The sequence below is a fragment of the Aedes albopictus genome, chromosome 1, assembly GCF_035046485.1.
Source record: "Aedes albopictus strain Foshan chromosome 1, AalbF5, whole genome shotgun sequence".
NCBI classification, from domain to species: Eukaryota; Metazoa; Arthropoda; class Insecta; order Diptera; family Culicidae; genus Aedes; species Aedes albopictus.
Window position 1 is genome coordinate 272,330,197 of NC_085136.1, and position 27,434 is coordinate 272,357,630.

Sequence of the window (27,434 nt, forward strand, 5' to 3'; positions counted from 1 at the left end):
GGCAGGTGGAACCGAACACGACCGGGTCCGTCTAGGTAGTAATGTGACTATAGACGGAGATACCTTCGAAGTGGTGGAGGATTTCGTCTACTTCGGATCCTTACTGATGGATGACAACAATGCGAATCGTAAAATACGAAGGCGCATCATCAGTGGAAGTCGTGCTGACTACGGGCACCAGAAGAAACTTTGGTCAAAAAAGATTCACCCCCGCACCAAATGTACCATGCACAAGACGCTAATAAGACCGGTGGTCCTCTAGGGGCACGAGACATGGACCATGCTCGAGGAGGACCTGCAACCACTCGGAGTTTTCGAGCGACGCTCTTCGGCGGTGTGCAGGAGAACGGTGTGTGGCGGAGAAGGATGAACCACGAGCTCGCTGCCGTTACGGCGCACCCAGCATACAGAAGGTGGCTATTGCCGCAAGTTGGTGTTCGCTATTGATCTGGTTGACACAAGAAGGCGTGAAGCGCTGAGAGTAGGGGTTGACCAGGTTAATGAAGATGGGTTTTGAAGTACCTACTTTTATTGAGTTCAAGAAGAATGTACCAGAAAAATATTTTCCCAATCAGCAAAGAACCCGTTTACCAACGCAAATAGTCACAAACTGCTCAGCTTCCCGAGAGCAAACAAGCCCACCGTTAGTGCACACAACGCTTTTGGCTTTTGATTCCACCGGGGCAATCCAGACCACACCGCTAGAACAAACACTCCCATTCAGAGGTGCTCCAGCCCATTCAACGGTTAATACGGGTCATGATTCCAATTAATTGTATTTCCAGGCTCAAACGTTTTATTCACGCTGCTGCGCGAAAGCATCCAAACACCATCGGACAAAAAGCTCAATTTCAAACGATGATAATAAAAGCACTAACAACAATTGAATCAATTTAATTGCGCCCATTCAGGGGATGACAGCCGTCCCCCTTTTGTGAAGCAGTTATTTGATGCTGCGTGATGGGAACTTTAATCGCCCCGGCAGGGATGTGATTTACCAGCTACAATGCAGACGAAAGCGATACAATGTTTCACAATTGTTACAATTTTACTAGAAAAACTGTTTTTCATTAGCTACATCCTAGTGTGTGTATGTTTTGTTTTCATTTGTCCCCGCGACTTTAGTTAACACGCGCGCGATTACTCTTCTCTTTACAGAAACCATATTTGCTTTTTGAGAAAAGTCGATTTGATTTGAATCTCTTTCTCAATTCTTACTGTTTGAGTTTGTGTTTGTCCCGGGGTTTTTAAAATCTAATGGAATTCGGGTCTCTCGTTTTTTGTCACGCATGGCTTCCACGAGAATCCGCCTTAGTCGTGCTAATGCTATTACAATCCTTAAACTAGAAACGAAACGAAACGAAACGGTTTATACTCCTAGTACAGTTAACAAGACGGCTGCCGCTTTTTCGGTTTTGTACATTTTCCGTAATCCCCGTTAAAGGGTAGCTGTCTTTTTCGCTCTGGCAACCTCTCGAACGTTTTCCCTTTCCTCTTACTCAGAAAAAAAAAACAGGCAATTACTTTTGGCCGGGCGCCGCCCCTCGTTGAATCGTTCGAGCGTTCTTTTTTTTTTAACCAATTCTCACAACCTCCCTCGTGAACTCGTAAACATAATTGATTTTTAATAATTTAAATATTCTCATCCATTTTGCCTAGATTTAATTATTTACAATTTTTCAACTCTGGCGATACCTCGTGGCGTGGCGTGGCGTGCCTGGCGGTGGCGGTTGGATTTTAAAAAGGGCTTTTTTTCTGTTCGGTTGGTTACGACACGCGTATTTTCACTTAACTGTTCTGGAGCTGTGGATGAAGATAAATGGCAACTGGTCGAATGGTTGGGAGGTCGAATGGTGTGCAGGTCGTAAGTGGTTGAACTCTTGGGTTTTTATCTAATTCCCGTCTAACTTAGCACCGATCAATAATGATTGAGTTTATTCATGCAAGAGTGAAAAATTCAAGAATTAAAGAATTCAACAATTCAAGAATTCAAGAATTCAAGAATTCAAGAATACAAGAATTCAAGAATTCAAGAATTCAAGAATTCAAGAATTCAAGAATTCAAGAATTCAAGAATTCAAGAATTCAAGAATTCAAGAGTTCAATTTCTTAACGAATTCCTGAACAATTTATCCGAGGAATTACAGGATGAAACCCTTTGAGAATCCTAACGAAACCATGGGTGATTCCTGTAGAAAGCTTTGAAGGAGTTCTCGGATAAATATCTTGAGTAATTTCTGAGACAATTGCTATTACAACCTCCGAAGAAGTTCCTTGAGCCATCCCTTGAGGAATTTTATGAAAAAAAAATCTCTTGGAGGGATTACTTGAAAAACAACTGAAGGAATTCTCATTGAAATCTCTGAAGAAATCCTTGATAGGATTCCAGCTTTCATCTGGTATTTCCTAGAAAAATCCAATAATCCAGGAATTTCTTGGAAAAAGTTCTGGACCAATATCATGAGCAAAAATGGCTCAAGTTAGATAGGATGAATTTTAGGAGAAATCCCAGCAAAAACCTCTACAAGAATCTGAAGAAATTTCGGTAGAAATCACAAGAGATATTCCTGCAAGAATTTCACAAGGTAATCCTGGATTAATCCCAAGAGAACCCTCCAGGAAATCCAAAGAAGCTTTATGGGAAAATCGATAGAGGAATCCAGGAGAAATTCACTGAGAATATCCTGGAAAAATCGTTTGAGGAACTTCTGGAGAAATAACTGAAGGCATCCATAGAAATTTCTTAAAAAAATCCCTAGAGGGCCATATTTCTGGGAGTAGTCCCTGAACAGCAGGCACATCTGAAGGAATTTTTAGAAGAAACTCCGAAGTACCCTGAGGAGTTCTTATAGAAATTCCTTCAGGAGTACGAGCAAGCATTTTCGCAGGATTCTCAGTAGGAGTTTCTGAAGGAATCTCAAGACATAATTCTCAGGATAACTTCTCAAGGCATTCTTATGAAAATCGCTAGAAATATTCCTTGAGAAACTTCCGAAGAAATTTTTGGAAGAACAACAGTAGAAATTTCTTCAGGCTTCGTAGCAAAATTTTCTGGAGACTTTTCAGCTTGAATTCCTGAAGAAACCTGGAGAAAAACCAAACAAAGATTTATTGTACAATCTCCGGGACCAAATTCTTGAGGGAATTTTGGAGAAATCCCTGGAAGAATTCTGGCTGCAACTCTAAACCTTCTAATATCAATTTTTTATTCCGATCTAAATATGATTTTTCGGCATCTAAAATCGTAAGAACCATGTTTTGGAAAAAAAAATTTTAATTCGTAATTTTTTGAATTTTTGTTTTTTTTATCTGTATTAACGAGATTTTTAGCCCTAGGCTAGTTCATCTCGGGACCCACGCTTTACTTTCCTTCCGAAGGAAGAACTCCCAATTTGCGAGTTTGTCGGGAGTGGGATTCGATCCCAGTTCCTCGGCGTGATAGTCAAGTGTTCTAACCATTACACCAGGTCCGCTATTTTTTTTATTTGCTTATTCCTATTCTTAAATATCCCTACACTTTTATATTTTTTCTAGAAGCTTATTTGGAATACCGATTTTTCAAGATAAAAACATTTTAAGAATTTATAATTTCAATGAAATATTTCTATTTTTAAATTTTTTCATGGTAAATTTAATTTTCCGTTTAACTTTAGGAAAAATTATTTCAAAATTTATTCAACTCCCTCAAACTCTTTTACTATAATAGAATTATTGAGGAAAAATATAAAATTTGTTAATTGTTGTAATCCAATACAAAAGAAACAATAACATGTGAAAGGTGACAAAATCATATTTTTTTTTAAATTCTTTTAAACGTAAACATGGTGTATTTCCACAAAAAAAAACATTTGGAGGTAATCCCAGACATCAGCCAAGCAACAAAAAAAAAATAAAAATGCTTAAACTAAACCCCGCGGGGTTGGTTATTAGAATGTTAAAAAAAGAAAAAAAATGAGAACAAAATTTGAACATTAAAAAAATATTATTTTAAAATTTAAAAACCTGGAAATTCTCACAAAAAATCTAGTTTATTTAAGTAATTCAAAAATCCATACTTAAGAAATATAGAAAAAAAAATCAAAGGCTCGAAATATTATTGCGGATTTTTTTTTTTAATCATGAAGTTTGAAAAGCGTTTTCGAAAGCATCGGAGTTTGTTTCTGCGCATTGCAAAGAACATGGATCGTTTAAAAGCCGAATCTTCTGTCAAGCTGGGCTAACCTAGAGCAAACTCGAAGAAATTGATAGAGGAATCCCCAAAGAGACTCCTAGAAGACTCCCTGAGTGTACTCCAAGAGGAATCCTTGAAGCAACCCCAGGGAAATTCCTGTAACACCTCCTGCAAGAATCACTGAAACATGTCTCCTGGAGGAGCTGCTGGTAGAATCCCAGAAGAAGATCCTGGAGGAATCCCTGGAAAAACTCTTGGAGGAATTACTGTAAGAACTTCAGGAAACCACATAAGGAACTCCTGAAGGAAACAAGACAGGAACTTCAAGAGAAATCTCTGATGGAACTCCTAAAGAACTCACACAAGGAATTCCAGGTGGAATCGCTGGATTAATTTCACGAGGAACTTCGGAAGGAATTTTCGAAGGAATCCCCGAAGGATATCCTAAAGGAATCCCTGAAGGAGATTCTGGAAAATATCCAAAGTAATTATAGAAGAAATCTCTCCAATAATTTCAAGAGAAATTTCTCAAAGAATACCACGAAAAATCCCGAAAGGTATTTTCGTAAGGATCCCTGAAGAAGCAGCTGAGAAACCTCAGGCAAACTTTCCAGAGGAATCCATGAAGGAACTCCTGCATGAAGAATTTCAAGAAAGTTCTGAAGAATTTCAAGAAGAATTTCCTGGAGGAGTAGCTCAAGAAATGTTTAGAGAAATTCCAAACGAAATTAATTGCAGGAGACTTTTCTACCGAAGTTTCAGGAAAAATATGTAAAAGAATTCCAGGAAAAATCTCTAAAGGATTTCAAGAAGAAGTATCTGAAGAAATTTCTGAAGCACTTCCAAATCCAATCCTGGAAGAAACCCCTGAAGGAATCACAGAAAAAAAATCTATAGATTTTGGCGTTTCTGGAGGAATTCCTGAAAGAATCCCAAAGAAATTTCAGGAGCAATCTTGAGAGGAATTTCTGAAGGAATCACAAGAGTAATCCCAGCAAGAATCCCGTTAAAAGTCCCAAAAATTCCGGGAGAAATCAATGAAGGGATCCCGGGAGGAATTCCTGAAGGGATTTCGAAAGGGAACCTTCAGGGAATGCAGGGGGAAAATCCTGAAAGAATCACGGAAAGATTCTGGAAGGAATCTTTGAAGGGATAAAGAGCCCCGGGAGAAATCTCTGAAGGAATCCAAGACGGAATGCATAAAGAAAACCTAGGAAACCCCGGAGAAGAAATGCCGGAAGGAAACCTAGAGGAATTCCTAGTTGAAATCCAGGATAAAACCCAGGAAACTATCGAAGGAGTTCCAGGAGGGATCCCAGAAGATAAATCGTGGAAATCAATGAAGGTAACTCGGAAGCGATCCCTGAAGGACATCTCAGGAGGAATCGCGGACGGAAATACAGGGATAAATTTCTGAAAAATACCGGATAAATCCCTAAAGAAAACTCACGTCCAGAAGAACTTATTAGAATGTTTCCTAGAGGGACTGTTCATAAACCACGAAGACCAAATTTTGGCCATCTCAGAGCCCCCCCCCCCCTCGTAGACTTTCGTCCATACAGAAATTTTAAAATTTGTATGGAGCGAAAAATAAAAATCCACGTGGTTTATGAATGGTCCCAGATCCATACTCTGAGTTACATTGGGGCTTCGACTGAAAAAAAAAACATACAAAACCACCAGGTAATGGAAAGGCAGGCCAAACACGAATTCTTAGGCAACAATCCATTCGGGACACGATAGAAAACACTACGACCCTTGAGAAAGGCCAAAGCCCGTCGGCCGAAACGTCGGGAAAGTAGAACCCAATCGTTCTCGACTTGAAGACTGAGAATGCCATAGTGAAGAAATTTTCAAAAAAAATATTGAAGCACGGCTCCACGTTTGAACCCATTTTTTTATTGGAAAAACCCTAATTAATCCACCTAGCGGCGATGGCGCCTTTCTCGTGCCTTCGAAAACCCGTACCAGTTATGCCCATATTGAAAGTTTTTAGAGCCCAAACATCTTGAGTATTCTGGTCATCATTTTTGAACTAAGGTTGTCTTCCCCATACCAAATATACCCATATTGAATGGCTTTAGAGCCTAATTCTCCATTATACAGCCGCCATTTAGAATTTTGAGACGCCATCTTAGATATTTTGGTCTTCATCTTGGATATCGTAATTTTTGGACTCTAAACAAATTCCCAGTACCAAGTATACCCATATTGAATGGTTTTAGAGCCTAAAACTCCTCTAAACAGCCGCCATATTGAATGTTGAGCCGCCATCTTGAATTTTCGATCGCCTTTTTGGATATTCTGGTCGCCATTTTTGAACTCCGTACATCTTCCTCATACCAAATATACTCGTATTGCTTGGTTTGAGTGCCAAAACTCAACTAAACAACCAGCATCTTGAATATGAAGCCATGTTGGATTTTAGACCGCCATCTTGTATATTCTAATCGCCATTTTTGTAGTCTAAACATCTTCCACATACCAAATATACCCATAGTGCATGATTTTAGAGTCTAAAAACCATTAAATAGCCGCCATCTTGAATCTGGAGTCGCCATCTTGGATTAAAGACTGTCATCTTGGATATTCTGGTCACCACTTTTGGAGTCTAGACTTCTCCCTTGCTTCTTCCGCATACCAAATGTACCCATATTGCATGGTTTAGGTCCTAAGACTCCATTAAACAGTCGCCATCTTGAATTTTGAGACGCCATCTTGGATATTTTAATCGTCATTTTTGGACTCCAGACATCTTCACCATACCAAGTATACCCATATTTGATATGGTTGAACAGTCCATTAAACAACCGCCATCTTGAATTTTGAGCCGCCAACTTGGATTTTAGATCGCCATCTTGGATATTCTGCTCATTTTTGAAGTCCAGACTTCTTTTTCATACCAAATATACCCATATTGCATGGTTATATGGCCTAAAATACCATTAAACAGCTGCCATGTTGAATTTGGAGCCGCCATCTTGGATTTTAGACCATCATCATGGATATTGTTGTCGCCATAGTTGTATTCCGGAAATCTTCCTCATACCAAATATATCAATATTGCATGGTTTTTGAGCCCAAAACTCTATCAAACAGTCGCCACCTTGAATTTGGAACCGCCATATTGAATATTCGACTGCAATCCTGAATTTTGGGCCGACATCGTAGAATTTCAGGTCTCCAAGTTGATTTCTCATTTGTCAACCATGCCAAAGGTAACAAAAATCGCCACAGTTAGATGTGTCGCATGTTGGGGCTTGATTCAGTGTTGTATTCGGTCAGTTATACCGGTGCTGGTCCGGACCACTGAAATGGTCATAACTCTGGAACGCCTTGACCCATCCGGACCATTCTCAATAGCAAACAGTACGGTGAAATTCCGGTTCGATTCGAGCTATAATCCGAAAAATGGGCCAATGGGAAGTGCCTTAAAATCATCTCAATTCGTCAAACTGAGTTGATAGGTATATGTGACTTGACCCTTCGAGCCTTCTATCGAAAACTCGTTTTATGAGTGAACATATAGCCTTTCAGTACACTTCGATGTCAGAATTCAGAAAGAGAATTATAGGTTGCATAGTGGTCCCTGATTTTGAATGTGTTGCCCAAATTCCTACATATTATGAACTTTTTGAGTTATTTAGGATTAACATCCTCTACAATGCGAATAACGCCTTAAGGTAGGCATTTCTTGTAGAGTTAAGATACTACGCATTTATAATAAATTGTAATGGCTTTTTAGAGGGTCCAAACCTCGGGAAATTTTAAGATTCATTCCGTAGCGTGAATATTTTTGAAAACTTGTCGAGCAATTTTTTTTTCAGAAATTTGCCTCAAAGTTCTTTCGGAGGTCCTTACATAACTCATTTTGAATATCCTTTTTATCCTATTTAAAATCAGGTTGGAAAAAAATCGCTCACGATTTAGCAATGCATCAGATTGCGATTAGTGTGGAAGCTTGCTCGGGACTTACATGAGATTAACAGAGAATACTTCTTTAATTTTTAAGGGCCCATATAGCCGAGGCGGTAAACGCACGGGTATTCAGCATGACCATGCTGAGGGTGATGGGTTCGATTCCCGGTCGGTCCAGGATCTTTTCGTAAAGGAAATTTCCTTGACTTCCTTGGGCATAGAGTATCTTCGTGCCTGCCACACGATATACGCATGCAAAATGGTCATTGGCAGAGGAAGCTCTCAGTTAATAACTGTGGAAGTGCTCATAGAACACTAAGCTGAGAAGCAGGCTTTGTCCCAAAGAGGACGTTACGCCAAGAAGAGAGAGAGAGAGAGAGACTTCTTTAATTTTGTTAAGAATCGTACGAGCTCTTAGTAAAAAAAATATCTCACGTTTCCTCTTCTCAGTATTCTGGAAATAGTTTTCACAGGATTCATATAATGTGTTAAAACATGCATCGTATATCGGCTCGCCCTTCGGCCAACTGGGGTCTCCAAGCCTTCTACGGAGCCGACAGGTCTACACAGCATTGCGGAGTTGAGCCTAACCAAGAGAAACCATTTTGTCATTCGTATGTGAACTTACAAACGACGCGTTCACAATAAAGTTGTTCTTTCGTTTCTTGAAATAAAACGTGTTTGAATTCGTCTTTGTGGCCAACATAAAGTCCACTCAGAATTCCGAAGGTATTACTCCCAAGATCTCGGAAAGAATCCGCTCTGGATGTCCTAATTATTCCTCGTAGAACTTCCAAACATAAACTAAACATATCGAAGCAATTTATCTCAGGATGCCTGTGAGAGTACTCTCAAAGAAGATAATTATATTGCTCTTTGAAGGCTCTACCGATCATGTGGTATGTCTGAAATAGACGTTAAATCTCTAATTCAGCGAAGACAGTGTGTGTTTAATTGACAAATTGAGAGATTGATTTGTAGAAAAAAAAAACACCATTCGTTTTGGTGGGATTCGAACCCACGACTCTGTTTCGCTAGTCCAGCGCTTCAACCGACTAAGCCACAGAACAAGTTACGATTCTGCAAAATAGAAGGTCAAACTGGGTTCAAAGCACCATCCTAACCGAGTCCATCTTCCACGATTTTTTCTCTTTTTTTCTTTGTCAATTAAACACACACTGTGTCTTAGGAAATTTGAGTTTTTTTTTTCTAGTCCTCTCAAAATTCGGAAAAAACCCTCTTCAGATTTCGAAAAAGAATTTTCTTAGGATCCCGCAGAGGATCTTCTAATGGCTCTTACAAAAATCCTCACTGGATTCTGAGAAGACGCCTTTCAGCATTCAGACGAGAATCCTTTCAAGATTCAACAGAACATCAGGATTGCGATAGGAATCCTCTGAGCAATCAGGAATCAGAAGAGACCCCTGGCAGGATTTCAAAGGGAGTCTTCTCGTAATTCTTAGATAACTTTCTCATTATTTTGCGAAAACCCTTCAACGATTTTTATCACAGAGAACAGACATCCACGCTAGAACTAATTTTTTGATGAAAACTGTGTAGGAATTTCTGCACAACCTTGCACGAATTTTCCCCCTGAATAATTCTAGTCAGTGCTTGCTTCGCTGTTTGAGAATCAACCCGTTTCGACCTCCGATTCTTTCGACCGTCGATTCAACCACCATTCGCCGTGTTCATTCCTCCATTTATGCTTTTGATTAACCGTGCGCAGTTTTTTCCGCCCACTCGTGTGTGTGCGGTGCGCGCCCTCTCGATTTCGATTTGCGTAATTTTTAATTGCATTCATTTGTTTAACCCACGCGGGCGCGTGCCGTATAGGTACATCGTTGTGACCAACCACGTGTGAGCCGTGGTGCCGCGAACGAGCGAATGCTGGCGTTTGTTGCCGGCGGTGGTAATTGGCAGAAAATGGGAGAAATTATAATGAGCTTGTCGAAATCGGCGCCAACGTCGGCGTCGCCATCACCACGAAGTATCTGGTCTCTGAGCTGCCAGGTTTTTCACGAGTCAATGTAGTTCTCCAGTTGGCACCTTTTATTGCTAGGGGAGCATCGTGTGGGGTTGTCGTGATTGATTCCTGACGATCATCCCTTAATCCGCGATCTTTAAAACTTAATTTCATAACAACTTAAACACGGAGTGTGAGTACGCGCGCGAAATTATGCAATAAGGTTTACTCCGTTTGGAATAATCCCATATTGAACGGCTTTAAAATTAATTCATTACGGGTGCTGGTGAGCTCGTTTCAATTAATAAATTTTAAACATAATGGATAATTTAATGTTTTTAGAGAAATGAGAATTTTTATGTATTTTATGCAAGTTCAATAAGATCAACTATACCTAACGGAGTAAACCTATTCCATATCTGCTGGGTGCGACGACACTCATACCCACCGAAATTCTCATCAACGTCGTACCTACATCTCCTTCGTCATAAATACTATCCTTTTAAGATATCTCCTATTTATTGTCTATCAAAGAGTGTCTTTTTTGTAATCTGTGTACCTCTCCCATCGGTTATCTTAAAACTTCCACGTCATTTTTTTCCACATAAAACTTCCTTCCTCTTTTGAGTATTTCATTCGGGGTGTCAAACACAACAGATTGAGCATTTCTTTCCATTTTGTCCAAACGTTTGTCCGGCGGTCCCTCTTCCTATACGATATCCTATCCTAAAACCCCAAATGGACCTCCCGCACTCTCGTCCACCTCAAGGGGTTAAAACGATTTTTGTTCCACTGATGTTGCACTTTTCGAAGGTGAGTCGTTTCCGGTTGGATTGGGTTGGGTCGATGTCGCTCCGATGAACCTCCGACTCCACTCTTAAATCAGTTCCGTCACGTAATCGGGCTGGTCAGTGCCGGCTGGTCCGCCGCCGCCGCTTGGCTGCTGTACCTGAAAGGTGGACCCTCGGAACTCGTACATCTGCGTGTGGGTGTGGGGGAAGAAAAAGAGAAAAGGTTAGTGAGTGCTTTGTGAAATTTGAAATGTAAGCAAGAAACGTGAAATCGGTCTACGTGGCTTGGATATGACTAATGGAGACGGCCTTTTGCATTGGTCCAATCGATATCGATCTAATAGATTAGCAAGAAATCAAAGTAATGACTATCCTGTGCTTTTTTTGCGTGACGTCCCAACCAGAACAAAGTTAGCTTCGCAACCTTTCTATGAATACTTCCACAGTTATGACATCATAAATAGCTTAATCATGACAATTTTTGCTTTCGTATATTGTATGGCAGACACGATACATAGTTTGTTTATACCCAAGGAAGTCAACAAAACCTTCTGCATAGTCTTACTGAATACTCACTCGTTTTCCACGCCCTTGACTATCCCAAATGCCTCGCAAAACCACCAAATATAAGGAAATCAAATATTGTTCTGTACCATCCTCGGTTTTGTGGATGATATTACCCTCATTGGCGGCGATCGTAAAGCAGTGGAGGAAGCTAATGAACCTATGAAAAAGCAGACAACGAGGCTTGACGATCAACTGGATCAGGACACAGAACATGATTGTGAGTAGAGGCAAAGCAAGTGTAATAGTATAAATGCTGAGATAGTGATTGTTGAGGACGTGTATGAAGTAACCAGCATATGTTCCGTAACTTGCAAACACAAACGAAATCCACTCAAGGCGCAGATTCTTTCGGTAGCCCCCTACACTCAGTCATGAGATGAAGACGTACGTAATTGGCTAGCTGTACGCAATCTAAGAAGACCTGGGAACCCTAAACATTGCAGAAAACTGCAGAAACATCGCCCAAGACCGACGAAGATATGCTCGGCTCTGGAGTAAAGTTACTTTGCAGCTTTCAAGATATCAATGTAGGTTGCACTTCTCCTCCCCCGTGAACCTTAATGAAGTCCAAGATCCTCTCTGGAGCCACCATATTAAATACGCTTAAATTAAATGCGATATCCAATTAAACTAGCTTCATCTAGCTGTAAAGCTGAATCTCTCTGTTTATGACAAAAATTGTCCACCAAACGTGAAGCATAGACTATTGCCGGTTCCATCCTTTGATAATGGCTGAACCTTAAGGGTTCATTCTGCAGAACTGACGATCATGTGCGAGAAGTTTGTGTTTGGTTGAAATATCTTGACGAAGTTCCGGCCAATGCAATGTTTTTCACTTTGACATAAAAAAAACCTGGACCACGGAACCGCGGATTTAAGATTCGGAATTCGAGTCCTTTGTCCCTCTTTGTGGCTTATTCGCCACATTGAATTTTATCGCGATCGATATCCGATCTTGAAGATCACTCAAAGCCATAATTTCGTCCACTCAAACTGCAACGAAGTTCTGATAACGGCGATGGTCTGATAAGATCCATGCCAGCACTGTTGCCAAGTCGGTCTACAGATATCTTCTAGACACCGGAACTTCATGATTGCCCAGAACAGATGGAACGATTGAGATTTAGCATCGAGAACCGCAGCATTCAGCTCTAGTCATGGAGTGGGTCGAACAGGCTCATAATGACCCGAAGTATTTCTTGAATCGTGGGAATGTAGTTGTGGTTGAGGATGCATAGCAGATCTCGAAGTTTGACAGTGTACGTGAAGTAGCCCACACTGGGCATTTACTTTATCCCCAAAACCAATTTCATATTTTTAACGCCCAGTTCTTTTGTTGGGTCTTTAGATATAGATACTCCTCTAATATCTTGCAGTTCCTTATCTTGAATTTACGGGTTTCACCTCATTGACAATTTGCCGAGCGTCCCGAACCATCTGGAAGCTGTATCCAGGTAATCGTCCACGTAGTGGTGCTTGGTGATGGCCACAGTATCTCGTGAATATTGCTAGAAAAACTCTCCTGCGATTAAAATTGTGTACGCATTGGGCTGACACGGGCTAACATGTAAACTCAAACATTCATCACAACTATCCGAATATCTTCTGACGGAGTGTCACACCACATAAAGAGACGATATTACTTCCTGATTTTAACATGGAGCTACATCACCGTAACCACACAGAAAGATATTCTGAAAACACTTGACACACTTGACGTAAATGTTAGAACGTTTAAAATTCCATGTATTCGATTTAACATAAAATAATTTCTTGCACGCAAAATTGCAAGCAAGCTCTATACTGCAGACAACCTGTGATTTTACAATCCGATGGAGAATTGTGTTGAAAGAGCGATGAAGGTCATTTCGTTACAGCGAACCAGTGCTGAAAAATTCATTTCGTCATATCTAAATTCAATCACCCACAGCTCATTTCAGAAGCTGAACCTGAGAATATGGTATATGAAAAACTTGTGCGGCTAGACCAGTTCTGCTAGAAAGTCACGGAAAAATCGCTATTTTACGAATATTTTAGGTAAATGTCACGGACTACCTTTGAAAAATGCCAAATGAAATTCACCGTGAATATCATTGGGATTTTTCGAAGGTAGTCCGTGACATTTATCTTAAATATTCAAAAAGTTGCGATTTTTCCGTGACTTTCTTGCAGAACTGGTCCAGCCGCACAAGTCTTTCATATACCACACTCTCAGGTTTAGCCTCCAAAAAGAGCTGTAGGTGATTGAACCTAGATATGACGAAATGAATTTTTCAGCACTGGCGAACTCAATATTGCTTATCCAGAGAAATCTTCCAACCTGGCGGAGTGAAGAAGACAAAGAAGACCTATTCCGCAAACGTTAAACTGCTACACACTTTAAAAAGTATGCACACAACCCATCAACAAAAAATTGTTGAAAATTTTAATTGTGTTTAATGGCGTTCAGCTGCATACAAAAGAGCTGAAACTACACCTAATATAGTTTAAAAATGAGTTACATATTGTAGCACCAATTGTGATTACATAAACCATAAATGAAACAATTTGCATTATTTTTGAATTTTATGGCAATCAAGTGAGTGAGTGCTTTTTAGCGTGAACTGAGCACCTTTGACGTTTGACGGTCAAAACCACCGCAACCCCGTTGGATTTTTTCTATTTTACCGCAATAACAATTTCGAACTGTGTAGGAATTGACGAAGAGGATAGAGGATACTCAGGAGCTCCCAATAGGGTACTGCAAGCACCTGATCTAACTTCACTTTGTCTGACAGTTCAGCGAGCTTGTTTACAAGGTGTTAGAATTTTCAACGAGCGGCGAAAATTAAATTTACGTTTTCCGTCCCGTTATCATAATGATACATTGATACGGAAATATTGATTATATTCAACTCTACTAGTACAAAACCAATCGTCCAATTACCGTATTACTGAAATTGTATCGAACAACAGTTTTGCCGGATCTCCGCCAGAGACTAAGTCCATGTAAACAAGCTCGCTGAACTGTCAGTGCACGGCTTCGTGACGTTATCTTGCAGTATCCTATAGTAAAAACAAATGATCTGTTGCGCTCAACTGCTACCAGTTGTGCTTGAATCTGTGCTCATAGCCTTTTAACTCGTATTTGTGAATAAGTTCGCACACTCGATCTCCGAACCAAGGTTCCGCATTTTTTCCCAACACTACAAGTCGTTTAGCAGCCATCAGTAATCATAAAATTCTGGATTATCTGTTAATCTACTATCTCAAAAAACATCAACAAATGCGTCCTTTCGAGAATCTCCCTCACTTGAATATCTTTCTCTGAGTCCAGGGTTACGCTGTGATTTTACAGTTCATCGTTCTCCAAGGTGAATAAATCCCGTAATTGCTCATGTAATCCGTACTGGCAGCTTCGAACGCGCGAAAATTAACTAGACCCACTAGGGCGGTGCACCCTAAGCGACTTTTTGCAGCAATCGGATCGTTCGGTTCACTCACGAAATTTCAGTGACCCACAGACGAATGTTACCCAAGGAAATCTGAGGCTTCTGCTGAACATTTTCAAAAATCTCCATTGGGAGATGTCGGAGGTGTGAAAAACGCTGGGCCAACTCACCGTAGTTGAGCTGATCAGTAGGAAACTGTCGGTGCTTAACGAATATCAAACTTCTCAGAACCATCAGATTTCCCTGATATTCCGATGATCACCTACAAGGACCTGGATTCGATCCGCTTAACGTAAGTCGTGCACTTAAAATCAACTCCAATTTTTTTTGATTAAAAAAAATTAAAAAAAAATCAAATGTGACGATTATAATCTATCAATGCTAATCACACAGTGTTGCACAAACCGCTGAGGAAATTTTCCTGGAGTCCTGGATTCCTGAATAGGTTTCTGTTTTTACAACGAAAGGAATTCCTGGAGAAATCCTGGGCAGAATTCAAGGAAGAATCTTAGAAGAAATCCTGCAGGAATCTCGGAACGAATTTCTGGGCAAATCTCGGAAGTAATTCCTGGAAGAATCCGGAAACCCTGGAAGAATCACAGAGGTTTTTTTTTTTAATTTCGGAAGAAATCTCGCAAGAAACTACTGTAGGAATCCCGGAAAGAACTCCTGGAAGAGTCGAGGATGGAACTTCTTCGATACTATAGAATGAAGCAACTGGAAGAATTCCAGAGAGAACTTCTAAAGGAATCCTAAAAAAACTCTTGGAGAACTTAAAAAGCAGCACCTTTAGGAATTCCAGATAAAAATCCTGGAAAAAAATTGCCAATAGTTCTATCCGAGGTTCCTTTAGGAAATCCTCCCGATATTTCTCATGGATTCCTTCAGGACCTACTTCCAAGATTCTTTCGGGAACTATTTTCAGGATTCTTTTGATAGCTCAGGGATTTCTCCATGTTTTTTTTTCTGGGCTTCTGTCAGGAATTTCTTCTAGAATTTCATCAGGAATTGTGGATTTTTTCGGGAACTTTTTCCTAGTTTTCCTTTGAATTTTTTTCTGGGATTCCTCTTGGAACTTATTCCGGGAGTTCTTCTGGAACTTCTTCAGAAACTGCTTCCATGATTTCTTCAGGTACTCTTTTCTAATATCCCCCAAGAGTTCCGTTCGGCATTCCTGAAGATCCTTCTGAAATTCCTCTAGAAGTGCATTCTGAAATTACTCCAGATGTTTCCAATCAAAATCCTACAGGAATGTTTAAAGAGTGTTTTGTGAAAAGCCTTTTGCACTGTTTATTACTGGAATTTCTTATTAAGTTCCTGGGGCCCCTATAGCCAAGGCGGTAAACGCACGGGTATTCAGCATGACCATGCCGAGGGTGACGGGTTCGATTCCCGGTCGGTCCAGGATCTTTTCGTAAAGGAAATTTCCTTGACTTCCTTGGGCATAGAGTATCTTCGTGCCTGCCACACGATATACACATGCAAAATGGTCATTGGCAGCGGAAGCTCTCAGTTAATAACTGTGGAAGTGCTCATAGAACACTAAGCTGAGAAGCAGGCTTTGTCCCAGTGAGGATGTTACGCCAAGAAGAGAGAGAGAGAGAGATGAAGTTCCTACAGGATTTTCTTGAGGAAATACTCCACCAAGTTCCTTCTGGTTTTCCTCAGATGCTAATAGGAGACTCTCGGATGGAATTCATAGAGGATTCCCGAAACTTCTTCAGAAATCCCAGAAGGAATCTCAGAAGAAATCCTGGAAGAAGTTCCCGAGATGGAACCTGTTAGAAATTTCAGAAGAAACTCCTGGAACATCAGAAGGAACCCTAAAATAATCTCAGATCTAGCTCCCTGAAGAAACACAGAAGGAAATCCTAGAGGGGTCCTGGAGAAAAAATGTAGGAAGGAACATATGTACATATGTACAACAGAGATGGTTATATTTGCGGTTTAGGGGAAGATGCTATAGATCGATGAGATTAGAGTCGAACCTTATGACAACTAAAAATGCCGAGTCATTAATTGGCTCGGTAGCTTAGTTGGTAAACCACTTGTCTAGCGAATAAGGGTCGTGAGTTCAAATCTCACCTGGGCTGTGGATTGTATCCCAATTTAATCAATAATTTACCCATCTGTACATATGTAGGGTCTTGTACCCTACAAATATTTTGGACACTTGCCGCTATAACCAAGTCAATTTCTAACCGATTGATCTGAAATTTTGTATAGATTTAGGCACGTACAGTATCTAACTCTATACAAAAATTCAAATCAATCGGTTTGAAATTGACTTAGTTATAGCGGAAAGTGCCCAAAATGGGTACACCTGCCCAAATGGTACAATACCCTACGTTGAGTTATTTGAAAATCATAATAGACCACACGGATTGGTATTACCGAAAATTTGCACGTTGAGTGAGTCACGGAAGAAATTCCTGGAAAAATCTCAGGAAAAAAACGCTTGGGTAATCTTGGATGGAGTAATCCTAGAGGGAATTCGAAATTAACTTCTGAAGAAATAACGGAAGAAATTTTGAAAAAAAAAATTAATCAGGAACATCTGAAATCATCTCAGAAAGTATTCCTCAAACAAACCAGGAAAGAATCTCTGGAAGAATCCCGGAAGTGCTTCCTGGAGGATTTCTTGGCAAGAGTTCTTAAAGAAGGAATCCCAGACGGAACCCCTTCAGGAATCTCAGAAGACAATCCTGGAAGAACCCCAGAGGCAACTTTTAAAGGAATCCTCAAAAAAAAAAAAAATTCCAGGGATTCCTGTGGAATTCCCAGAGGACTTCCTGAAGAAGTGCCACCATGCCGTCATCAATTCAAAATGTGGGATACGCGTGAGTGGGAAATTGTGCTGATTGAGACTTGATGGCAGCACGTTGGCACTCCTCCAGGAGATCCTTCGCGGTTTCTCCACAAATTTGTTCCAGGAGTTTCTTGTGGGATTCTCGAAAGTTCTAGATGAGATTTTTCCGGGGGTTTATTTATTTAGGATTTCTGAGATTCCCAAAGAGGTTTCGTGTGGTAGATTATCAAAAGCTCTTGTCAAGGTTCCTCCAGGAAGTATTCCCGGGATTCTTCCAGAGATTCTTTCATGGATTTTTCTAAAAAAAAATGAGATTTCTCCAGTATTACTCCTTCTAGGAAAAAGTCCCCAACGGAATCACAGGAAAAGTTCCCGAAACAATCCACGAAGAGTTCCGAAAGAAATTCCAGAAACAATTCATGAGAGAAGTCCTGAAGAAATTCCCGAAGGAATCACTGAAAGAATTTCTCCGTTGCAAATACAGTGACTGATACTTGGGGTGGTGGTATGTTCGCTACTTCTGTTGGACATGAAGCTTGGAACTCGCTACTCACACATCGCAGGATCTTCCTTCTGAAGGGAAGTGAGTCCGTGGGTGTTGAGATAAACTATCCTCGCCTCAAAAATCTCGTTAATAAAGATAGAAAAAAAAATGATCTGCTAGCCAACTCTTAATCTTCTTTTATTCATCTGGAATCGAGCTCGTATTACTGCTGCGACCTTCGCTTGATGAGTTACTTCGTCTTTTCCATTGATTTTCACAGAAATATTTGCCAATTCTCCAGCAACGCTCGTAGTGGATGTGCCACTTTCCCATTACAGCTTGGAGCTCGCAAATGGCTTTCGCTGGACGTTTATCTCGGTTCTAATTTCAGGAGCAAAACCGTGATGATCTTCCGGTTGGTTTGATCATGCTGATGGATGAGGGTCTTCAAGTCACTCAACTCCTTCCGTCGGTACTTCGACGATCAGCGGTTGCTCTACAAGTTCTCTCTTCGGTGTCCTCACACGATGTCACCAATGGCGCCGATCCCTTTTGGTCATAGGCTGGCCGTTTTATTTATCAGCGAAACAACTCACTAGGACCGATCTTCTCATTGACCGGCGGAAAATCCTCCAAGGGAAAACTAAAATAAAAACAGTGTTTCTACTGCAGTTAGTTAGGAAATAGGGTTTTCATCTAATTCCCGTCTGTGTAAGCACCGACCAATAATGATCAATTTTGGTATCAATTGTAAATATATAAACTAGCTTCCATATCATGTAAAAATATAGTAAAAGAACTACTATGTCCTTAAAATAATAAGTTTCAATCATTGTCCCTCGAATTCCGTCTATTTCGGGCACAACCTGAATTCAATTTCCGGCACACCTCCTATGTGACATTATGGTACATAGGATGGTCAATCATTATTATTCGACCGTTGGTGTCGGTCAAATTATTCGCAATCTAAATCAAATCATGTGTTCAAAGTACGATCGAGCAGAAACTTATAAATTGAAATGGATGTAGCTTTGGAATATCGACCAAAATATTTCAAATATATTTTTGGCCACCACATCATAAACCGTCATCCCATACTGCAACGAATCTTATTTGTCTGTGGTTGTGAAATACGATGATTCGTATGCAGACAATGCACGCACACATTTGCTCATATCCTCCGTAGACGAAGGCAACTTATTGTTAACATTTTACCGGTAAGATAAATGATTTATTTGATTTATTCAATAGCTTTTGCTGCATTCTGCAGGATTGAAACCTAACTTTGAAGTGCCACAGAGCTTTTGGGGGGTGTGAAATGAAGGTTGGTTCAACAAGTATCTTACGAAGTGAAAATTGAATGGTGATTAACCCACCATCAGTCGCTTGCGTGTACTGAGTACACGCATCTCAGAAAAATGCAAAAAAATAATCGAAATTCGCACCAAATTGAACCGGGTGTTGGTCCTATTCCAAGATCCACTCTTCTTCTTGTTAGTAAGACAGAAAAAAATATGAAAAAATGCACGGAAAGTACTCGAAAAATACGTAATTCTAACCTCACATTTTGAATGTGTACTCAGTACACCGGCGCGGCGCGACCGCTGGTGTAACTTTTTTGTGAACCAGACCGTTACACGAGCGGTCGCGTCGTGTACTCAGTACACGGCATACGCTTTCAATTATGGTTTATATGCTTTAGGTACTAGATACAATGTTGGTGTCTTCAGCAAAAATGTCCAACTGGATAATGCGCGTCTGATAGGGGACATGTGGAACCGGTCAACACGATCTGGTCCTGTCCCGGGTGTCGGAATGGCCCTCGCGGGAACCTGTTTCGTGGACATTTCAGTTATGGCACCAAAACTAGGCATGCGACGGCTCTATCTTCATGATTTTCCATATCCATTATTTAAGTAACCATGAAAATGACCAGTGACCTCCCTGACTAACCCGTGGCCACCGGAATGTGCCCTGGAGGAACCTGTTTCGAGGACATTTTGACCATGACACCAAAACTAGGCATGCGACGGCTCTATCTTCATGATTTTTCATATCCATCATCCTAGTAATCATGAAAATGACCAGTGACCTCCCTGGCTAACCCGTGGCCACCGGAATGTGCCCTGGAGGAACCTGCTTCGAGGACATTTTGACCATGACACCAAAACTAGGCATGCGACGGTTCTATTTTCATGATTTTCCATATCCATCATCTTTGTAACCGAAAAAAACTACGAGTGACCTCTCTGGTTAACCCGTGGCTACCAGCTATGCAAGGGCTCTATCTCCATGATCTTCATCTTCTTTTTTGTGTAACGTCCATACTGGGGCAAAGCCTGATACTCAGCTTAATGTTCTATGAGCACTTCCACAGTTATTAACTGAGAGCTTCCTTTGCATATGATCATTTTGCATGTGTATAGCGTGTGGCAGGCACAAAGATACTCTATAACGAAGAAAGCTAAGAAAAAATCCATTACAAAAAGTTCCAGTACCGACCGCGAATCGAACCTGTCACCATCAGCATGCATATACTGAATAATCACGCCTTCACAACTGTGGATATAGTGGTTTTCTATCGTCATGATGTTTCATGTACATCATCTTTGTAACTGTGAACAGTGCCAGTCATCTCTCTGGTTAACCTCTGGCCACTGGAATTTGCCCTGAAGAAACCTGTTCCGAATACATTTTTCCCTTGACTCCTCCTGTTTTTTCACCTTTGTTATCAAAATAGGACCAGTGACCTATCTGTCACACTCGTGGCCACTGGGGGTAACGGTTACCAAGACAATGAATATAAACATTATGAAGATAGAGCCGTCCTCTAACATGTTCCTGTGGCCACGGGTTTATGCTAGGTATCGCTCAAGTAATTTCCGTTCAGTTCATTATTTTTTCTTTACCGGAATGGTCAAGAACTTCAACACAGAGAGCTTCATTTGATTTGACGTATCTTCTCAGTTCCGTACTGGAGTCAAGAAGAATCAAAAGCTTCCTCATTTCTCGAGCGATTCCTTACCTGAATTTTCCACGCATCGAGATAGGCCAAAAAATCTTGCGAACTGCGTACTTCTTATAATGCAAGGACGCTGCACAGTGGTTCCACCATAGGTCTAAACCTTTGACCACAATCAACTATGATATCAATGTGGTAACATAAAGTTTATTGATTTTTTTTCTAATTTCAGTCGTTTGCATTCATCACTTTACCATCCAACATGTATTTAGTTGATTGTGTTCAATTCTTATATGATTGAAAACGATGTAAATGTAAAATTTAGATGCTACTTTATCATCTTATTTGAATAAGTGTGACTCTAGGTGTGACTGGTTTATGATTTTTCAAAAAATGTTTCCCCTTACGATCTCTTCGGACGTTTTTTTTTAATAAATCTTCCCTATAACATTGAACAATGATTTACTGACGAATTCAGTAGTAATTTTTATACATTACATTTCACTATTCTTAAGCAGCTGTGAGTACCGTGGATCGCCCAAACTAATATTAGTATACATTCATAACTCTATATAACGTAACAACATTTTCATATTCGTTACGACATATCAAAGTTACGTTATCCTCTCTCTCTTCTCTTCTCTCTTCTTGGCGTAACGTCCTCACTGGGACAAAGCCTGCTTCTCAGCTTAGTGTTCTATTAGCACTTCCACAGTTATTAACTGAGAGCTTGCTCTGCCAATGACCATTTTGCATGATATACAGGCACGAAGATACTCTATGCCCAAGGAAGTCAAGGAAATTTCCTTTACGAAAAGATCCTGGACCGAGCGGGAATCGAACCCGTCACCCTCAGCATGGTCATGCTGAATACCCGTGCGTTTACCGCCTCGGCTATATGGGCCCCTAAAAAAAAAGTTACGTTATATCGAAGCCAAAAAAGATCCCCCCCCCCCCCCCAAATTATGTTATTCACTCAACAATGATTTTTAACCTCTTTTTTTTTTCATTGTTGTATTTTATATACCTATCTTCAAAAGTCAACTTTATAGTATACCTTTTTATATCTAACTGTTTGAACCAATATCGCATAAAACAAGCGTCAAACGTTACCTGATCATGTGATTAAAAGTAACAAATCCCCTAGCAGGTAGCGTTGGAGTGTACATCATTTCATTTTCATTCACCTTCTGTGATTTATTTTGAAATTCTCGAAAGAGTTCCACTTAGAGTTTTTTTTTTTCAAGGATTCGAACTTCTCCATTTATTCCTACTGGCTCTAATCTGCTAGGATTCCTCTAAAAAGGGCTTTGAAATAGGACACAATTGGTAAAGTACTAGAATTGTAGTAATGAGCTGAATTTGTGTATGGTGAGAAGGTCAATTCTTCGTTTCTGCAATGAAATGGTGCAAAAAGCGTGCAGTATAATTATTCCTTGCCTAATTTGATGCTGTTTGAACAAAACTATGGATAACTATGTTATTTATGTTGCAAGAAATGGAGAAAACAACAACACTATTGCCCGAATTTTTGCTCAAACAGCATCAAATTAGGTAAGGAATAATAGTACCCTCGCTTTTTGCACCATTTCATTGCAGAAACGGAGGATTGAACTTCTCACCATACAAAAATTCAGCTCATTACTACACATCTAGTACTTCACCGATCTGTCCTATTACTCCAAAAGTTCTCGATATGATTCCTCCAGGAATTTCCCCTGTGGCTTCTCTAGGATTCCCCATGGGATTCCAGAGATTTTTGCAAGGATTCATCCTGCCATTCCCTTTAAAATTTCTACTGGGATTCTCCCAGTCCAGACGCGCCAACTTGGCCAAATTATTGGGGGGGCAAAGCCTGATTTTTCTGATTTTTTTGTATGGGAAAATCGAAAAATCGTCAATTATTGGGGGGGGGGGGGGCAAAACCATGCTTGCCCCCCCTAAGTTGGCGCCTATGTCCCAGTCATACCTGCAATGCTCTAATACCTTCCTGCTCAATAAGTATTTGCTGAAATTCACCCAGTAATTACTGCTGGTACTTATTCTGCACATTTTGAACTCTTTTCTAATTTTTTTTTCAGGGATTTCACCGGTAATTCTTCCGAAAACTCGGGATATCGGCAAAAACCACCAAGAATTTCTTCAGAGACCCATTCAAAGATTGCTGGTTCCAGAAAACCCAGTTTAATTACTCCAGGGATGCCTCATTGATTAATTTGTCTTTATTAAAAAGACTTTCAGCCCTTGGTAAGAGGGATGCCTTATTTTCTTTCAAAGCATTTCTTTTAACGATTCCTTAAGGAATTTCCCCTTTTTCATAGATTTTCGCTGTGATTCCTCTAGAAGTTTGCTTTGAATCCCTCCAGAAATTCCCTCTGGTATTTCACGTGGCATTTCTACATAAATTCTTCATGTGATTATTCCATGAATTCCTTTAGGAAGAATAGAATACTTTTAAAATATTTCCACCGAAATAATTCATCCGTGGGATATATCACAAAATTTCGCCAGAAATTTATCAAGAAATTTATCTAGGGATTTATCAGAGAATTTCTTGAGCGATTTTCTGCAGGGTTTTTCTAAGACTAGGCGGACTTGCCCCGGCGTTATAACTCGCAGTATCGCATGAAACCGAATTTGCTTCCACTGCTGTCTACTGTCATGTCTTTTGGAGTTGGAAGGCTATGTTTCAGTAGGAATGATATGTCAAGAATAAGTACAGTAGACGTTCGGTCGGTGTAAACGGTTTAACTGCAATGCTTTTTAGTCACATGAGCCTTAAATAAATGATTAAGTAAAAAAAAAAATGCTTTTTAGTCAGGTAAGTTCAACAAATTTAGCCAAAAGTCCAAAAGTCAAAATGATGTGCCATGTTTGCCCTGAACAGTCGCATGAAGTTCACGTTCATTTTACGTCAATTGATGGCTTTATGACATCTGTCAGGCGTTGCAGTTACTCAATTTCATTCGTTAAGTGAAACGTAAACATGTTGCAATTAGCAGTTAAACAAAATTACTGACACCGAAAACTGTCATATAACTGCGAAAATGTTCGTATATCGCTAAACTGGTTAGTAGACTTGGTTCCAGGAGGAGCGTAATACCATAAAGACTATTCCGTGAATCACGTTTATTATTCAAATAGCAAAACATTGGAACCATAAAAAAGTTACGTTATATCGAGGTAAAAGTTACGTTATACTGAGTTACGTAATATCGAGGCTACGTTATACCGAGGTATGACTGTATACAAATCAGTTGGTAAACAAATTCACAAAACAAAAAAAATCGGCTCCGTGAAGCAAAAAACAACTATTTTTTATTTCTTTCTATTCGAAAATTACAAATCTAGATTGGACATATTTTTATACAATACAAAAACGCTTTTGAAAGGCAAATATGTATCAAATTAACGGATTCACCATGCTATAAGCATGACCGGATTCACCAAATTATAAGCATGATCGCCTCATACGGAGTTATTGCACACCTTGGAACCTCGCTAATTGTTGCCCACTCCATGCTTTTCTTATGAGGTGTACAACAATTGGCGAGTTTTTAAGGTGTGTAACAATTGGCGATTTACCCTAGATGGTGGATATGGAAAATCATGAAGCTAGAGCCGTCGCATGCCTAGTTTTGGCGTCAAAGCCAAAATGTCCACGAAACAGGTTCCTCCAGGGCACATTCCGGTGGCCACGGGTTAGCCAGGGAGGTCACTGGTCATTTTCATGATTACTAAGATGATGAATATGAAAAAATCATGAAGATAGAGCCGTCGCATGCCTAGTTTTGGTGTCATGGTCAAAATGTCCTCGAAACAGGTTCCTCCAGGGCACATTCCGGTGGCCACGGGTTAGCCAGGGAGGTCACTGGTCATTTTCATGGTTACTAAGATGATGGATATGAAAAATCATGAAGATAGAGCCGTCGCATGCCTAGATTTGGTGTTTTGGTCAAAATGTCCTCGAAACAGGTTCCTCCAGGGCACATTCCGGTGGCCACGGGTTAGCCAGGGAGGTCACTGGTCATTTTCATGGTTACTAAGATGTTGGATATGAAAAATCATGAAGATAGAGCCGTCGCATGCCTAGTTTTGGTGTTTTGGTCAAAATGTCCTCGAAACAGGTTCCTCCAGGGCACATTCCGGTGGCCACGGGTTAGCCAGGGAGGTCACTGGTCATTTTCATGGTTACTAAGATGATGGATATGAAAAATCATGAAGATAGAGCCGTCGCATGCCTAGTTTTGGTGTTTTGGTCAAAATGTCCTCGAAACAGGTTCCTCCAGGGCACATTCCGGTGGCCACGGGTTGGCCAGGGAGGTCGCTGGTCATTTTCATGGTTACCAAAATAATGGATATGGAAAATCATGAAGATAGAGCCGTCGCATGCCTAGTTTTGGTGCCATAACTGAAATGTCCACGAAACAGGTTCCCGCGAGGGCCATTCCGACACCCGGAACAGGACCAGATTGTGTTGACCGGTTCCACATGTCCACTATCAGACGCACATTATCCAGTTGGACATTTTTGCTGAAGACACCAACATTGTATCTAGTAAAGCATGTAAACCATAATTGAAAGCGTATGCCGTGTACTGAGTACACGACGCGACCGCTCGTGTAACGTTTTTTGATGCGACTGATGGAGGGTTAACAGTGTTGCAAAAATTGATCTAATTCATTTGAACACTAACCAACAAATCTTTTCAGTCATGTTTTCTTCTATTCATCAAACGACTTCATTCAATCAAAGCAACCTATCAAATAAGAAGCGAATCCTTGTCAATTGAATAAATTGTCACTCGAATGAGTAGCCGGGTACGAACCACGAAAAAAGTCGGGTCAGTTTTTGTCGAATGTTTGGCCACTGTTGGACCAACATCGAACAACATGGGTCCATGTTGGGTTTGGTGGCCAAAATAAAAATAGGTGAACGATAGGTTGATGTCGGGTTTGACGTCATCAATGATGGTAAAAGCTTTGAACCTACAACACCACAAATTTTGCTTCCTAGCTGGGGCTCAATTAAATGATATGTGCCTAAACTGAGGCTGGAGCTGATATTAATTGAGTGATCAAAGGCTATTCAATTGATATTCCGATAGTAAATGGAAAAATGAGTGGTTACCATACCATTCTCAATTTCAGCTTTAAATGTCGGTTGATACTGAAATTTCGCAGCACTGGTTATTAATAACAATTCCTCTAGCACGTGAAATGTTGTGCAAGTATTCGATTTTTAGTGCTCCATCTGACGAGTCATTGCAAAGGTATGATGGAATACCTGTAATTATCGGCTATTTTCCGTCTGATATGACGGTAATTAACGCATATGACGAAGTAGAACTTTAACTACAATACTTTTGCATGAGATTTTTCATCTTGAATTATGAACATCAACAGATTTCCCAGTTTCAATTCCCAAGCGCCGTTCTTGAGCTAATTGTTGTCTCATTAATGTCGAATTCGTTTTTGATTCAGTTCCAACCTGGGTTGGAACTGGATGAGATCACAGTTTCAACCCCAACCCGACTTCGGTTTCGCTTGTACTAAAGTTTGTTTGAGTTTGTTTGACGTTTGTTTGTTTACACATTTTCCGCCAATCCAGTTCCAACCCAGGTTCAAAAACGAATTCGACATAAGTCATCTCATCTGAGGGACTAACCATCGAATATGTTTGAGTTTATGCGGTTTTCCGCAAAATTCAATTTGTTCTACAAATTATATTTGGTTTTTCATACAAGAAGTGTCACAAGCAGAGGAATGAGAAGGAGAGAAGGTACCGAAAATTTCTACAAGCCTAATGTCGAATTCGTTTTTGAACCTGGGTTGGAACTGGATTGGCGGAAAATGTGTAAACAAACAAACGTCAAACAAACTCAAACAAACTTTAGTACAAGCGAAACCGAAGTCGGGTTGGGGTTGAAACTGTGATCTCATCCAGTTCCAACCCAGGTTGGAACTGAATCAAAAACGAATTCGACATAACTTGGTTCGCATTTCCAATGCTTATTTTGGTTTATTTTGTTTCTTGATTTTACAAAACTCCAGTTCAGTAGGTAACGATGTGGTTGTTGTATTGTGATTTCACAATATTTGCTAAATTTCGCATATCGCAACCCGCCCAAGCTTTGGTTCTGCGAATAATATGTAATGCCATGTTATAAATTCCAGACAGATTCCACCCATTCCATTTACAAAAGCTCCCCGCTGACTGTCGAATTATGAAACAAGTATCAACCCGATCGATTACAAAAAAGATGCACACACCAGTTCAAATAACCATATCCGAATCCCCACCGTCACGGGGAACTATGTTCTACAACGCTACGA

The 27,434-nt window shown here is 40.3% G+C and overlaps 1 protein-coding gene across 3 annotated transcripts in view; it reads right to left on the reverse strand.

Annotated features, from left to right (window-relative positions):
* Positions 1 to 1,027: 1,027 nt before the first annotated feature.
* LOC109400937 (cadherin-87A) overlaps positions 1,028 to 27,434 on the reverse strand; it is a 1,070,191-nt gene continuing 1,043,784 nt past the window's right edge. For all 3 annotated transcript variants that reach the window (XM_062846776.1, XM_062846777.1, XM_062846778.1), the window contains one exon: positions 1,028 to 11,034. In XM_062846776.1, the coding sequence (XP_062702760.1) occupies positions 10,933 to 11,034 (102 nt within the window). In that variant the 3' untranslated portion in view covers positions 1,028 to 10,932. The remainder of the gene's footprint in view (positions 11,035 to 27,434) is intronic.